The sequence below is a fragment of the Periplaneta americana genome, chromosome 11 (assembly GCF_040183065.1).
Source record: "Periplaneta americana isolate PAMFEO1 chromosome 11, P.americana_PAMFEO1_priV1, whole genome shotgun sequence".
Lineage (NCBI taxonomy): Eukaryota > Metazoa > Arthropoda > Insecta > Blattodea > Blattidae > Periplaneta > Periplaneta americana.
The window spans coordinates 63,798,172-63,816,387 of record NC_091127.1 but is presented as its reverse complement, the minus strand read 5'-3'; the positions used below and the strand labels follow the sequence as shown (position 1 = coordinate 63,816,387).

The window sequence follows — 18,216 nt, the reverse complement described above, 5'->3', positions numbered from 1 at the left end:
GCAATGTTAAGATGACAACGAAAATGAACATCATGGCTCAAGCTTGTGTTTACTAGTATAGGTAGCTTCAGAATGTCGGGAGTTGACTGTACTCCACGAACACGCAGCGACGACCTGTTTGTTTATATCTTTGTCAGTTGCATTACGTGTGTTGGACGTACTACATATCCAATGTGTTTTTAACTTCAGTCTTTAGGTAACTGGAATACGAAGCCTACTTATCATAATACCCTGCTGTCTTAAATTGACTGTGAGTAATAAGAATAATTAAATCAATGGTTTTTCCGAAACACGCTACGAAATGTTTCATATAAAACAATTTTTTCTTTGTCTCGGAAAGGAAGGAAAAAAGGAGCAAAATTGTATTAAACGTTTTTGTTGGAAATATCTCAAAGAATAACTCCCTAAAATTAATGACAGTTCTCACTGTTCATCCTGTATATTTTTAATGTAATCAAATTTATCAAATACGTTTACATTTGTGTATGAACGACGCACCATCTTACGGTTAAAACACAAAATAGTGAATACATTTGACAACCGTTATGGAATCCGCATTCCACCTACACTACCGCCATATCAAACATAGTTTTCGTCAGCCTTATTGCATGCAAATGAAAACCTTTGCGGCCATGTAGACGTGGCAGAGATATGACTATCCACACAAACAGAATATGCCAGTGGACATCATCGTTAGTGTGAAAATGACTCGTCTTGTTGACGGACGCAATAATTACATCCTATCAGCATAACTCACATTGTTGACCATTGCAATAATCACACACCGATGGCATAAATCACAGCCCCGAGTGCTCGAAAGAGGAAGACATAAATATGGCCTGCAAATAAAATTTAATCGGAAAGCATTTTGCAATAACTACGTGAATTAAAATACACTCTTGATGAATATGTATCATAATTTCAATTATATGATATTATTCAATGCAGAATTGGGTATAATATTAACTTAAATAATTACTGAAAATATTTTCGTCTTTTTAATCTTTGTGTGGAATAATTTTTTCCCTTAATTTCAAGATTAACTTTATATTTATGGTGCAACATTTCATACACACGACTTACAGTTGTTGAAAATAAACTAGTAAATTATTATTTTATCTGTTGCACGTTAAGAACGATAGAAATCTATAAAGGCGAATAAGACGCAATAATTAAGTGTTATAAATTGGTGACAGATCCCATAATAACACACTGTTCAGAGGCTTGGGTATTAGCAATGGTATCTAAAAATAATAATTGAAATAATTGGCACGGGACTAATGAGAAAAATTACATACATACATACATACATACACACATACATACACACATACATACATACATACATACATACATACATACATACATACATACATACATACATACATACATACATACATACATACATACATACATACATACATACATACATACATGTTCTGCCCATGGACAGGTCTTTCACTGCTAACTCAGCATTCTCCAATCTTTCGTAGCATCTGCCTTCCTCTTAGCCTCCGCACGTGACCCACATATCTTAATGTCGTCTATCATCTAATACTGTATCTTCTTCTACTCCGAACTCTTCTCCCGTTCACCATTCCTTCTACTGCACCCTTCAGTAAGTAGTTTCTTCTCAACCAGTGATCCAACCAATTCCTTTTCCTCTTCCTGATCAGTTTCAGCATCATTCTTTCTTCACCCACTCTTTCCAACACAGCTTCATTTCTCATTCTCGCTGTCCATTTCGCACGCTCCATTCTTCTCTATATCCACATTTGAAATGCTTCTATTCGTTTCTCTTCATTTCGTCGTAAAGTTCATATTTCTGTCCCATACAATGTCACACTCTACACAAAGTAGTTTACTAGTCTCTTCCTTAGTTCTTTTTCCAGAGTTCCACAGAAGATACTTCTTTTTCCAGTAAGAGCGTCCTTTGCCATTGCTATCCTCCTTTCCACTTTCTGGCTGCAGCTCATGTTACTGCTTATTGTATCTCAAGTATTTGAAACTGTTCACTTGCTCTACTGCCTCATTTAGAATTTTAAAGTTTACCTTCTTTATTTTTCTTGCGGTAACCATGGTCTTGGTCTTACTTACATTTATCTTCATCCCATACTGCTCTCAGCTGTCATTTAGCTCCAGTAGCATAGCCTTAGTATCGTCTCATCTTCTGCTAACAACGCAATATCATCAGCAAATCTTATACACTTCTTCTTCTTCTTATTCTTCTTCTTATTCTTCTTCTTCTTCTTCTTCTTCTTCTTCTTCCTACTTTTATACCTCCCAAGTTCTGAAAACAGTTCTTCACCAAATCCTTCAAGTAGATGTTGAACAGAGTAGATGATGAAGGGGATTCTTGTCGCACTCCTCTCCCTATTTCACTTCCTTCAGACATTTCCTCTCCTATACTGACTTTGACTCATTTTTGTTTTAATTTATTGTATATAATAAGTTACATAAAATTACTATTAAACCAGATAGTTTATCAGTGAAGAATAAGGAAAACCTGTTAACTTGTATTTACGGTATTAGAAACAAAGCCGTTCTGAATGCTTACTGGATTATGAAAGAAGGTACGTAATGTTTGGATCCTGTGTCCCAACTCTTATGTTCAATTGTTATCGAGAAACACTAGGTCTCGTGCAACATATGCGCCATCTAATGGCAGCGTGATAAAGATGTTTTTTTTCTGCTGTGGCCCTGATGGAAAATTCGAACGAGAAGGTGAATCTGTCACCCGTGAGAGCTCTTAAGGCTGGTTCACAATAAACCGGGAATGAAAACGAGAACGAGAACGGAAATAATGTTAAAATAAGTGTACTTAAATGTGAGCGTTCACAATAGTTAATTGTGAATGCTCACATTTAACTACATTTATTTTAACAATATTTCCGTTCCCGTTCTCGTTGTTTTCTCGGAAATATTGTTAAAAAACATGTATTTAAATGTGAGAATTTGCAATTAACGAGAAACTTACCGAAGCCTGGGAACGAGAACGTGAAAATTAATTGTGAATTATTTATTTATTTATTTATTTAACCAACCTGGTAGAGATAAGGCCATCAGGCCTTCTCTCCCCCTCTACCAGGGGATTACAACTACAATATTAAGAATACAATTACAATTGTAATTAGGCCTACAACTAATATTAAATTTACAAATACAATAAAAATCAAAGTACTAAAAGATTAACTGATTAATAAAAGCTAGACAGTTTATTGTAACAGTTAAGAAGAGGGAAACATATTTTAATATTATTTCCATTCTCGTCCTCGTTGTCGTTTCCGTTCCCGGTTTATTGTGAACCAGCCTTTATTATACCTTACTTTTTTAATGATTCTCATATTATAGTTGTATTACAAAGATGCGGTTGTCTGCTAAGAAGACGCGTATATACCCTATGGTATTTTCTAAACTCCGTGTCTCTCTTCATAGAAAAATCTGATACTCAATAACAAATTCACAATGAACGAATTCATTGATTATAACCACATGAAGAACAAAAGGCATCATTGCTCTGAAATCTAGACGATTGTTCCAAGAGAGGTAACAGATTGAAATAATAACAATAGAAAATAATAAAAACTTGTTTGTGTATGCAGCTATTGAAGAGTTGAATATGAACGAATTTTTGTACGTTTTTCGATTCCTCTTCGGCGCTTGAAACCTCTTGAAACACGAAGCGTGCAGTGTTTATTGGATAATAACACTTGTCATGCAGTGGGATTTACGCCCGTAATGATTACTTTGTTTCATCACTAGTAATGGATACTGCCTGCTGCCTGTCCCCGCAATAAACAAGCGCGTTACAGTGAGAGTCCATATCGCTCGCTCGGTATTTGTGTTTGCGATGCCGGGCTTTACAGCCCATAGCAAATCACTGTTTCTATCCCATAAGAATGGATTCATCGTGTTTACTGCGTGTTGCTAATTGGTTATTGTAATTTCTCTATCTTACTTCAACTTCAGTCAACTTTTATTTGAGGAAATTTATTTATATTTTAATGTACGTATTTTGAAATATGTGCTGTTATTCATATCCATATAAAAGTACGTAATTGTAACCCCCCCCCCTTTTCTTCAGAAAGTTGTATTCATGCCAATATTCTCAGTCATTCACACATTCTACCTATCGAAACTAGGATTTTCTTCCTGTTAACGGTATATTGAATAACTGCGATTTTCTTAAATTCCTCCAGTAAAAAAAAAAAAAAACAGAATTACGTCACAGGCAACCTTTTGTTACTCCCATTCCTAGAACTGTTTTCTTCAAGAACTCTCCATTGTTTGTTATGTGTAATACAACTCTCTGTCTTTAAACTGTGATTCTCAATTAGATTTCAGATTAACAGTTGGACAATTGTATACAATATTAAAAAGAATTGTATTTCCTTAGATATTTAAATAATGAAGAAGTGTATTATAATGTTTTTACTCTAGTTTTTAAATAATTTTGCATCATTATATTGACATTTGGCACTATATTAACTGCAATATTATATTCTAGCATCTGTTACCGTTATGCATTTTCATTCTTTAGGTTGTGTTGTTTGTTTTGTTTTTTTTTCTTATTATCTATTTTGTGTATATATCTGTATAATCCACCTGTAATTGGAAGCCTGCTTCTGTTGGTGGTGGATTTAAATAAATAAATATATAAATGAATGAATGAATGAATGAATGAATAAATGAATCAATAAATCAATAAATCAATAAATCAATAAATAAATCAATCAATAAATCAATAAATAAGACCCTGTCGGACGATATCGTCTTTCAAAATTAAAGTGCAAAATTACCGCATTCAATAGACATAGCATATTGCATTCGATCTGAAATATAATACTCATAAGTAATATTTAATGATTTGATGTTTATTTTACAGACTGGTGTACTGAATCGATTTTCTCTTAATATGTTGAAGAAATTGGCTTTCAGGTATAGCTCCCTGTAAAGTTAACTTGAATAATTTCCAGGGAAAAATTGTTTCAAGACCGGGTATCGAAACCGGAACCTTTGGATGAGCGCGCCAACGTTCTACCGACTGAGCTACCCAGGGACTATACCAGACCCCGGTTCAATTATTCCTCTTATATCCCCATACCTCAAGTGGGTTTACAGAACGCCAGAACCCAGTGCACACTTTCTATGTGAAACATGGTACTGTTTGTTAACAGAAAACCACAAATTTAAGTCGCGCAGAAAGTGGGCACTCAGTGCTGGGCTCTGACGTTCTGTCAACCCACTTGAGATTTGTGGATGTACGGGGAATAATTGAGGCAAGGTCTGTATAGTTTTTGGGTAGCTCAGTCGATAGAGCGTTGATGCGCTTAGCCAAGGATTCTGGAACAATTTTTCCCTTGAAATTATTCAGTTGTATTTTTACTTTATAAATGATAGACCTAAGTAATTAACTTAAAATTTCTATTCCATTCATCTTAACCCTTTGCAGCAAAAATTAATTTTTTATGTTTTTCATATCTTGGATCATAACAAAGCTTCGATCAATTTTTTTTACCTTATAGATTTATCTAAATTTAAATAAATGTGTAGTGAAGATTATTGCTGGAGAACCTTTTAAGTGAGTGTAATGAAAATATTTGCAATTTAAATTTATGTATTGTATTGATTAAGGCTGGTTAAGTGGAAGAGAAGGCCTTATGGCCTTAACTCTGCCAGCGAAAATAAAACATTATTATTATTATTATTATTATTATTATTATTATTATTATTATTATTATTATTTAACACTGCACACAATTTCAAAACACAGATGGCACCTCTATGTATACTCGAAAGGTGGTTCCTTGGTGCAATATCTGTGCTATAAAATTTAGAAAGAAAGAAAGAAAACTGGTTCTTCTGAACAACCACTGTTATTCAAAGTGTTAACTAGTGTCTTGGATAAGTTTCAATAATAGTATTTCACAGTGTACGAATATTTATTGTTGTTGTTATTATTATTATTATTATTATTATTGTTATTATTATTATTATTATTATTATTATTATTATTATTATTATTATTATGTGATTTGATACTGGTTGAGTGGAAGAGAAGGCCTGATGGAATTAACTCTGCCAGGGAAAATAAAACTATTATTATTATTATTATTATTATTATTATTATTATTATTATTATCATTATTATTATAATTATTATTTTTATAATTATTATTAATTCTAAACTTGCTTGACTAAAAGAGGCCTGAAGACCTTAACTCTACCAGGTAAAATATAATAAATTATTATTATTATTATTATTATTATTATTTATTTATTTATTTATTTATTTGTATTAATTCTAAACTTCCTTGAGTAAAAGAGGCCTGAATATCTTAACTCTGCTAGGTAAGATATAATAAATTACTTTGTTATTATTATTATTATTATTATTATTATTATTATTATTATTATTATTATTATTATTATATAGTATTTTTATTACGTCATCTCAGAAATTTCTTCCTGTAACTGTGGCGACGATTAGATCCCTATGAGCAGACAAGAGCATTTGCAAGGAAGTTAAAATAGCTCTTGTTATTTAAATGCTTTGTATTGAATTTCATATCTTCAATAATTGCGTATATAATTTGATTTGTGAGGAATTATTAGCAAGTTATTGAAATGAGAATGTTTTCTTTTTGTTTTTCCAGACGCCCATGATGTTGATTTTGGATTGCCGCCATCATTTCGTTATTACAACTGTTGCAATCGCTAACAGCGATCCTAGTGTCATCAACAAGAACAAGTAGGAGCTATCAGTGTTTGAAATGTGTGGCTGAATATTGCAAGCCAACTCTATCAACGAAAGTTTTTACAGCATCGAAGGAGAAAATATCTATACCACATCAGATAACCTTTAATCGAACGTCACCATGGAAACGGAGGAGATCACCAAGCTCGTCGACGGCATCTATAAGGTAGGATGAGTTCCACTACTTTTTAGTGTTGGGATTAGATACGACCCAAGATTAACCAGGATTGTTGTCGTAAAAGAAAATGTGTACAGAGGGATGATTTTGAGATTATATAGCAAGCGCTGATGTCCATATATTCAAGAATTTCTTAGAAATACGTTGAAATACAAATTATTACTAGAATATGCATTCTTCACATAACTGTGCATCCGTTTGGTCATGTCGCATCTCGGTTCTCCCACCCGTTTGTGCTGTCCCCTCTGTAAAGTCTAGAGCTGTGCTGTTATGACAGTCTTTTATCTTTACTGAAAACATTTTGTTGTTCGAAAGTGGACGTCTACGTAATATTATGCAACTGTTTAAAATAACTTGAAGAAAAGAGTAACTGTCACGTGATTTCTCCCCTTTCGACGACCTTGCGACATAGTATTTGAACGTTAGACTTTACTGTAAAGTAATGTAACAATGGTTAACCTTGTATAGGAGAGTCGTTATCTCAGGAAACCAAATGCAAGCGCGCGTCGTAGCTTACAGTAAGAATTTTATGGTGGGGGTAAGTGAATTAGCAGCTAACTATGAGTGGAATCATGCTTCCCCTCACGCGCAGGTAGATTTCACGACATAACGAATGGTCTATAAACAAAGACGACCCAACAACTAACCACTTCTCCTTATCACTTCTCGTATTCTGTTTTCAGTTTTATTCTTTAGCACTTCTTGTTTTCCTTTTAACCTTTTAACTCTTATGCAAGTACTTCCGTTGTCACGTAGTTATAACGCACTCATGTATCGATTTTTCAGGAAATTTGTTTTTTAAATTTGTCAAAAAGATTCATGAAACGGTCATAATTTGGTGAAGTTTTATTAATGTACTGCCAGTATAGGAAATTAAAAACAAACACTGAAAAACCTTAGTTTTGTGAAGTAGTAGAAACTCGATGTGATCACTAGGAGAGCTGTGGTCCCACCCAACCCGCCTTAAATAGGTTCCTTACTTATATAGGAAAATCGTCGTACTTGAAGGAAGAAGGTGACCATATTTCGTCGTTGTGACGTTATTTGAGGTGGAGTGGGAGAATGATTGCAGTGTCGCCAAATGTGGTAACCATTCATTTTATCTTGCACACCTAACCTAACCTAACCTAACCTGACATGCTATACACCTATTGTAACATTTCTAACGTTTAGCACACCTGTTATAACATTCCTCACAGTTTCATTTCGTTTGCCGATATTGGCATCCCTGCTACACCTGTACCATATCGTCTGCTGGAATTCTGAGTCCATCTAGTGGAAGTGAAGTGAAACTGCGACTCTGTTAATTACGTTTCCGAAGTTGTTTCTGTGTTATCTGCAAGAATGATTGTGTCATTGTAGTGATAATTGCATTTATATTGTACAATAAAAATTGAAATGTGTCGTGGCTGAGATAAAAGTGTTCTAAATTGATTTCCAGTGCCACAATCCCAGTGATAAGCATGTGAATATTCGTTAGGAGTCCGTTGGAAGTGGCAGTAGGGTACTAAAACTTGACCCATAATTTAAATATTGTGTCATTACCTATGGTACAGAACTGCATAGGTCAAAATTATTATACAATACATATGCAAAATTAAAGGACACAGTAAAAATGACCTATTATGAAATCTTTAATGGTTATTATCCAAAAAATATGAAAAACAAAATGCTTGATTTTATTTATTTATTTATTTATTTATTTATTTATTTATTTTTTATTTATTTATTTAATCTGACAGGATTAAGGCCGTAAGGCCGTCTCTTCCATCCTACCAGATAGCACATATAAATAAAAACAGAAATACAAACACTGATGAAAATAGTACAAATTAAATTAAAAGCCCTATAGAGGGTCAACAGGGTCAAAAGAACACTATAGAGCTCTCATCGAACTAATACAATAAAAATAGAAAGAAAAACAGAGATAACAATGATGATAGTGATAACTAATAATAATAATAATAATAATAATAATAATAATAATAATAATAATAATAAACTTTCACTCTCACTTTGAGAGAGGAACATAGGTTAAGGGTGTTTGAGAATAAGGTTCTTAGGAAAATATTTGAGGCTAAGAGGGATGAAGTTACAGGAGAATGGAGAAAGTTACACAACACAGAACTGCACGCATTGTATTCTTCACCTGACATAATTAGGAACATTAAATCCAGACGTTTGAGATGGACAGGGCATGTAGCACGTATGGGCGAATCCAGAAATGCATATGGAGTGTTAGTTGGGACACCGGAGGGGAAAAGACCTTTGGAGAGGCCGAGACGTAGATGGGAGGATAATATTAAATGGATTTGAGGGAGATGGTATATGACGATAGAGATTGGATTGGTCTTGCTCAGGATAGGACCTATAGCGGGCTTATGTGAGGGCGGCAAGGAACCTCCGGGTTCCTTAAAAGCCAGTAAGTAAGGAGTAAGTAATAATAATAATAATAATAATAATAATAATAATAATAATAATAATATATACATTACATATTAATTGTCAATTTTACAATAGCATAGTTACAATATTTACTATATGTCATGGGTTAAGCCAAAGTTGCAAGTTGCATATTTTATAAAATATTTCTAGAAGACTTCCACTAGATTACATCAGAAACGATCTTAAATATTTGTCAACTCTATACTGCGTTCCGTAATGTGAGACAGGAGACGAAAATAGTGCCAGCAGAGGAAGGGAGAAGGTTAATTCCAAACCCACCAATAGCAGAGGTCACATTCTGGGCATATCTAATTGTAATTTAAGTTGCTGAGCAATTTTGTTGTTCCTACGAACCGTGTTGGTTTCGCGGATCGACAATTGAAAGAACCCATCTGTGGCCGAGATTTCCAACAGATCTGACCCTCATTGTAAAGCCTTGAGCATTTTATCAGTTAGAATATCGTCTTGTGCAGGCATCAGTTCGCGGGTGTACCTGACGCGAATGTTGAGCAATCGAACTGCAAAACCACCCGTGGACAGACAATATTTGGGCTGTTTGTAAATCGGCCGCGTTCCAGTCGTCATCTTGCGAAGGGCTGGAAAAGCTAGGTATAAGGGTGGGGGAGGGGTGTTGCCCGACAACTGCTGTGCAGTACACGGTTTGAATTATTTAAACGTTCGATATCGGATCAGGGAAAAAGAAGACGAAGAGAAAACTTCAACGCACCGCCGCTAGGTGGCTCCCACGAATGAGAGGGATTCTCTCAGAGGGAGAGGAATGGAGTAGAAGGTTAAAAACTTTACAGTCCATAAATTCCGATTTCCTATCCCTCGGTCTCCGTCTCTTTCTTCCATCCTCCCTTTCGCGTTTATGTAGGACCCTGAGGATTGTAATGGGATAAAGTTGTGATTTTTAGTCTTTCTTTTTTCCCTGAAAAGTATTTTTTATCTTAGTTTTATAAAAGTCTTCTTTTGTTTCTAGTGTTACAAAAACACACATATAGGGAGGCGAGCCTTTTTATTCCGTTTTTAGAATTCTGAAGGTCCTTGCATGGTTTCTTGACAAATAAACGGCTGTGTAAATAAAACGCTCATCCTCCTCTGAGAGTATAGAATTGGGGGGATTTTATGACGTATTTGGAATGCCTATTATATGCTACCCTTGTTTGTTGATGTGCTGCCAAGCATGATGTTGTATGGGTAGTGTGGAGACATCTCCATTCTGTTCCTTGGGGAATCATTTCGACAGGTTTATTGCTTCTTTATTTAATTTACTTGTTACTGCATCATAAATCAAAGAAATGCAACAAAACTTGTTCTATTTATCTTACATTTGTGACTTGTTAATTCTTGTCAGTTTTTAATTAAAAAAGTGAGTAATTATAAGAGGGGCCGAAAAGTTGTGCTGACAACTTTACCTCTTTTGTATTAAAATTATTTTTTATTTAATTTCTTTAAAGTTGTACCTTTATAATGCATGAGATATAAATTTATACTATTTAAACTACACTAACGTATTGCTCTTTTACCTATTTTTGGTAAAATACTAGAGAGTGTTGTACTCCTACAGTTGAGAGAATATTTTGAACTACATGAGCTTATTATTCCTTCACAATTTGGTTTCTGTCTTGGGAAAACTATTCGGATACTCTTGAGAACTAAGTACAGCAAAATCTGTATTATACGACCACTTCTGGTTCCATGAAAAATTGGTCTTTCAGAGGGGTGGTCTCTCAACTTAACAACTTTGTTTTTTTTTGTTTTTTTTTTTTTTTTTAGATTTCGTTTTTACAACCTAATTTTCAAAACTATACTTTAACATGTTAAAAAACAGTTCATTTTTATGTTCTCCATTCATTCAGTCTTTGAGTGGTGCCGATTGTTGAATTAGTTGAATATTACACAAGGCTTCTTCTAGTGACATTTTTTTCGGGTTGAAATTCTCTCTTGACTTTAACCCACCATTGATGGGTTGATCACTGGATTTTTCTAATAGGTAGGAGAAACAAGAAATAAATTATTGCACTATAATTAACAAGTAATGATTTGACTTTTCTGTACAAAACGAAAAGTAAAACCGTCATACGGCATGAGAAATCTTACCTTCCAAGAAACTGTTAAATAACATTACAAATAACCCTTTGTCATACCTCGGTTAGTAAGCGGTTATTGTACCTTTTTCCTAGCAATACCGAACATTCCTTAAGGGATTAAGGACAGAAATGGGCATTCAACGTGAAGACGGTACCACTTAACAACTTTGCCAAACATAATTTTAACTTCTAGTGTAGTAACGCAATTCTTGGAATTTACTTACTCCACCGTAATGTAATAAAATACTAAATTGTAAATTTTAAAAGTACATTATGGTTTTTTAAAAGGGCTAAAATTAAGAAAATGGCTATTTAATCACTGGTCGGTGGTCGGGGAGAGAGGTGGTCTCTTAAAAGTGGTGTGATTTACATTGGTTTTATGTATGTTTAATTCGGTTCTTTAAAAATTCGGTCTTTAGGAGGAGTGGTTTCTCAATAGGGGTGGTCTTCCTGACAGATTTTACTGTTTGTATGAGGAGCTTGGTATCAAAGTTAGACAACTCTACTTTTGCTTCTTTTTTTTTTTACACGAAAGGCAAAAAACTAGATCCTTGGAAACCAATGTCACTGTTACACGTATATTTTTTTAACACTCTCATGGGTCATAGAAACATTTTTTCAGTCTCAAAATGTGATTAAAATTAATATTCAGGTCACAATTTAAATTTAAAAAGTGGAATTGTCCATCTCTGAAACTAAGTCATGGAGTTGTCTGTATTTGAAACCAAATGAAGCCATATTTAAAGTGGAGTTGTCTGTTTTCGAAACCAATGAAGTCATATTTAAAGCGGAATTGTCTATTTTTGAATCTAAGTCTTTATTAACTCAGTTTCAAAGCACAACTTTATATATGGTAACTTAAGTTTCATACTTGCAAATCACGATATTAATCTATATTGCATATCACAATTGTTTGAAGTGGAATAAATTTTGTTACATGAGTTGTCAAAAAAATGCAACAAATACCTCCGTAAAAAAAATAAAAATAACTTGAGGGACATTTTTTGATTGAGCATATATCTCCAAAAGTGTGAAAGTGAAGAACGTGATTTTTATTTTACAAGCTATTAAGTAGTGTTAGTTCATCATGATCCACACACTCCAATTCTTCACACATGTTCGATAGATCGGCAATGACGTTGGAGAGTATCTATAACATAAAAAAGTATTATTTTGATTTTTTGCAGTCATCCTTAGGGTTTAATCTTCAATACAACTAACAAACTTACCAGTAGGTTATGTAAGCTGAAAAGAAATTGAATTTCTAGGTTTACTAAATTGAAAAAAATAGCCTATTTTATATCCATGTCTTTAGTGTAATTTGTAATTTTTCAGGTGCTGCAATTAGATTTTTAAATAAATATAAACGCAATTAATTAAAACATAATGTTACTGGGCTATAGAAAAAACGTACTATGGTTACTCACCTGGCAAGCTTTTCTATTCTGCGTTTATAGGTTGAATTATCCACACCACGCTTCCTTCATTCCTTTTGAGGAACTTCTTTGACATGAACTTTCATATTCCTATTTAAATAACGATGTAACTTACCCTGGGTATAATTTCACAAAGAAAATTGACATAAAAAAGTACTTATTCATCCACAAACCGATTATATAAACAATCAGCCATATTGGATTCGCGATGCATGATGGGAAAAGGTGGTACGAATGTGAGCTTCTCATTGGCTACAGAAGGAATTGTCTTAATATGAAACAATGTCACACTGGATTTGTCTACGTTTTGATTCTGAAGTGCACAATTAAGTGCTATTTTCGCACTGTTCTGTCCGTTTTTTAACCTAAGGCAGGGTTGCAGATTGGCGGGAAAGGGGTGGAAAGCGTGGGGAAAGGTTGGTTCCCCGTCCACAGTCCACTGGCGTAGAATGACGTCACTGTTCCCCCGTACGCAATCACGTAACACAGACACTGAATACAAATCCCCTTCCCTACCAAGTCAATGACGCGGGGGTAGAAGGAAGGGATGCGCGACATTTCCAATTAGTGACGCAACGCGACAATTGTCGCTCTGTTCTGCAAGCCTGACCTAAACAGTATCAAAATCGCATTCAGCATACAAAATTCTAGCCTATGAGAAACAAGCGATATCTCGAAATCGAAAGAAAAAAAAATTGAGTTTCCAGTAGTAGATGATGAAAACCGTGATCTAATTACTGGTATCTTGATAAACTCGGATATTATTGTTGATAAACAGGTTTGAAAATTTAAAATATTTCCTGTGCCCTTCCCTATTTTCCCAACCTAATAAATTAATAAATTGTGTTTACAGAGTGTGAATAACTCCTAGTAGCTAGTAGCAACGGATTACGAACTGGGAAGTCCCGGTTTCGGGGTCTGTTGATATCCAAAACTGCTCCGGGGTGAACTCAGTCTTCTATAGAAGGGTAGAAAGGCGACCGAAACGTGCGAGGATGGAACATGGAAAGATGTGCCAAATACAATTTATGCTAATAGAACTTATCTTTACTACATTTATTAATTCTGACCGGAGTTCAGTCTTATAATAAATCTGGTTCTTTCAGAGGAAGAAATTGAAGGTTTTTATGTTTGAGTGAGAACTGATTCAGGGAGTACCGTATGTCTGTATGAAATGTTAATTTAGAAAGGAATTCAAAATCCTGAAACTCAAATACGTTACACTGCATTGATTATACAGTCTAAAAGGGGTAAAAAAAAGCAACGTCTGTAATCTCATTGGTCCATCATCCCCGCTTCTTTAAATTAACCGTTCATATATTTACATAGCAAGTACGATGAAGCTAAAATATTCTGCCTCTGCAAATGTTGCTGGCCAAATAAGTTAAATATGCCCTTAAGTGAAAGCCAGCTTGTTGGTTTTGAAAGTTCTCTTCTCCTTCATCCTCATAGCAATGATTTGCTACAGGGTGGTTCTTCTGTTTCTTCTCTTTCAAGTTTTTTTTATAATCGTAGTGGGATTTACTCTTAAGATCATATTTCGAATTTTCCTTCTTGTATCAGATAAATATTAGATCGTCTTGGGCGTTTTCTTTAGATCCGTGTTAATTGGCCGAAACACAATTACAATTATTGAATGATTTCACAGAGATCAAATCGTCGCCATTTAGACAGAGTCCAAATTGCTACAGGTGGCTACAGATTGTGATCTTAGAAACACAAAGACTTACAATACACTACTACTGGACAGTGGCTATTCTTCAGTTTTGCTGGTATAGCTACCTTCTCAACAACCGGCGATCTTCCTGATCAAGGTTTACCTCCAGCGCTTAAGTCTACCACTCACCATTCTTTCACCTTTAATTTCACAACGTATTTCTTAAACTGCCGATTTTACATTCGTTTTTTCTTTTAAAAAACAAACGCAGAAGCACTGGAATTTCTTTTGTGTAATCACACGTTTCCGAATGCAGTCAAAGGTAATAGACTAGGCACTATACATAGTCCGGGTCAGCTTACTTCATACCCTAAGGGTGAAACCTAACTTTTTTTTCCCCCATTACTACATATGTTAGTGGATTATGGTGATTTTCTAGTTTGCAGGTTGAATTTTGTTTTGCCAACTTCGTTTCGAATTTCGATACTGACTAATACTACAAATGGTAGTGATATTGTAACTGGTATGTTGGCAGCTGAGACAAATATCGACAATATTTGTCGGTACTGGAGTTCCATGAAATTAAATTTGTACTAGATTTCTGAGCCGGTTACTGGAAGCTAGTGAAATTTGAGCATACTAATAATTAATTAATATCAGTATTAATATTAATACATGATAATTATTTTATGTGTTGCGTTGTGATTTTAATTCAAGACTATAGTCAGGTAAGTTTTCGGAGTTAGTACTAATAATTTCATGTGGTCAAACAAAATACATTTTTAGGTTAGGTCTCGTTAATCAATTGTTTAGTCCAGGCCTGCACAAGGTTTGCGCTCTCCGAGCCGGCTCACAGCTCATGAGCGGAATGCAGATATTAGCTGCGCTCTGTGAAAGGGTGGACTGGAAGAAGGGGTGATCTCGTACAAACTATACACAAAAGGAAGTACTATTACGAGTGCTTATGAAATGAATTCCCGTTCAATGTTTGCAAAACTATCTTGGACTATTATTAATTAATAAAGAAATATTTATTTTACAGAAGTAATAGAAGTTCTATAGCTACTTAAATGTACAATATCATTTTGTTATATTTTTATTTATCAGTACATCAAAACGAGGTTTTATGCTGTTGGCAGCCGAAAGAAACAATAGCCTACTGATCATAATGAAACATCAGTTACAGATGTTCGATGTCTATCGTTTTTGCTCACAAATATAAATGTTGAGCCGAACATAGCAATCATTTTCACAGCCAGCCTGTGTAGTCGTGGATATTATTGCTAATGTTTAGTCTTTTAAAACTCAACCAGGCTAGTAGTATTATTCAAACGATCTTTAGCCCTTAGGTCACATTGAAGATCAGTAAGTTCGAGCTGTAAATCGTTAAATGTTAAATGTTATGTTCCGTCTTTGAGATTCCTCCATACTGTACTGTAGCAGTAGGTAAGCAACGTGAAACAGTTACTGAGAATAGGCCTACACACTGCACTCCACTAGATAGCTGAGTGGTCGTTTCCCTCTCCTCTACCTAAGAAAATCTACGTCATTCTGACGTATCTTCCTCTCCGTTTCGGCGAGCGGTAAACACCGCTCTCCCACTCCGAAGGAGCGCGCAGCGCGCGCTGTTTGTGCAGGCCTGGTTTAGTCAAACCAGGACGAATAGAAGAAAATTCGTCCTGGTCAAACCAATGAATTTCGTATTGCAGACAAAATACTGAACATGTTGATTCCTTTATCGTATAGTTTGCCTACGAAAATATGTTACAAATTATTGAATTAATTAGAATAACCATTCAACATAAAATAAGGTAAGTAAATAAGTCAGTACGTAGGATCGTGTGATATCTGGTAACAGTTGGCAACACTGACAAGACGGCAATATTTACTGTTTAGGAACTGTCCGTATGTGACCCTCACTATACCGCAAATAGATGAGGTTAAAATGATACTTGAAATATGTTTCAAAACAGCACCAACAATACATATAATAAATGATTCCGTTTACTAGCAAATTAGTGGAATATTTATAGGATAAGACTTTTGAGACGACCTAGTATTACCTGTTATAGCACTTTCATGCCATGAGATTGTCTCGACTTCAAGCCTTCACCCAAAATGTGCATACTTCTTCACTTTTACTGCATAAACTACCTGGATTTCTAAACATACTCTAGCGTTTTTCTCCAATAAAGTATTTCTGTTTTTATTCCAGTGTTTTAGCCAGACTTCAATTGTTAAGCGAAAGAATTCGTCTGACTCCATAATGTAAAATTACTTGGGCAAGGTTAATAACGTAAACATAATAATATAAATAATCACCAAATAACACAACTAAGAAATAAATGAACAATTTACGAAATAATAAAGAAACAAACTAATTAGGAAGAAAAATTTGTAAATATTTTTTTTATTTAACGACGCTCGCAATTGCCGAGGTTATATCAGCGTCACCGGTGTGCCGGAATTTTGTCCCGCAGGAGTTCTTTTACCTGCCAGTAAATCTACTGACATGCGACAGGCTCAGCATGATCAAACAGTTGAGTGACAATAAATCATATATCATATCTATAATTATTTAACTTCGTATGTATAAATGTGGCAGGAATTCACAACTGGAGGTGTAATTGTTTATAGAATAATTTTTTTGAGAATTAAAATGTATTTTCTTTCTATAGTTCCTTAATGTCTTCATATTTCATTTAATTAGAACGTAGAATACATATTAATTAGTTTATAAAAATACTCTTTGACTCTACATTACACTACACAAACACACCCACACAGGAAACAAAATAAAAGGCGATGAAAGAGTAATGGAACGGAGAAAAATTCTCTCCGGCACCGGGATTTGAACCCGGGTTTTCAGCTCTACGTGCTGATGCTTTATCCACTAAGCCACACAGGATACCCATCCCGGTGTCGGACAGAATCGTCTCAGTTTAAGTCCCAACTCTTGGGTTCCCTCTAGTGACCGCCCTCTGCACTAGCCTACGTCATAGATGACTATGAACGTAGGACTGAAGTCCACTAGAGGGATCCCAAGAGTTGGAACTTAAACTGAGACGATTCTGTCCGACACCGGGATGGGTATCCGGTGTGGTTTAGTGGATAAAGCATCAGCACGTAGAGCTGAAAACCCGGGTTCAAATCCCGGTGCCGGAGAGAATTTTTCTGTTCCATTACTCTTTCATCGTATGATGACGCAGAATATCTGCATGGAAATATCATATGTACTTCGGTACATTAAAATATATAAATAAAAGGCGCCAAAATCAGCAACAGCCAGTGCTGAAGAAGGTCAATAACAGACCGAAACATGTTAACCAGGTACGATAGAATTTAACACGAGAAAGACATATAATGCATATTCCGAAGTGATATAGTGTTAAAAGTTGTGTAATCAGGATGTATTATAAAAAAAAAATATGTTGGTCTTAAAGTCGTAAAGTTAGTTTCTTACAGCAAGAGTGTTCTTTCGAACACTATGGGTTGCGTGATCGCTGTTCATGGACCAGTAACCTGAAACAACATTGGAAATTATAATTAACAGCTGTTGAACGTCCATGCTCTCGGCGGGGTATGTAACGACTGTGAGCTCCATGTAATGTTAGCACAGCTCATCTTCAAGTCGCTGATGTTTACAGCAG

The 18,216-nt window shown here is 34.9% G+C and overlaps 1 protein-coding gene across 2 annotated transcripts in view; it reads left to right on the top strand.

The window, feature by feature from the left end:
• Positions 1-18,216, top strand: part of IRSp53 (Insulin receptor substrate 53 kDa) — a 1,482,105-nt gene that overhangs the window by 117,389 nt on the left and 1,346,500 nt on the right. For both annotated transcript variants that reach the window (XM_069839560.1, XM_069839559.1), the window contains exon 2: positions 6,657-6,923. In XM_069839560.1, the coding sequence (XP_069695661.1) occupies positions 6,879-6,923 (45 nt within the window). In that variant the 5' untranslated portion in view covers positions 6,657-6,878. The remainder of the gene's footprint in view (positions 1-6,656; positions 6,924-18,216) is intronic.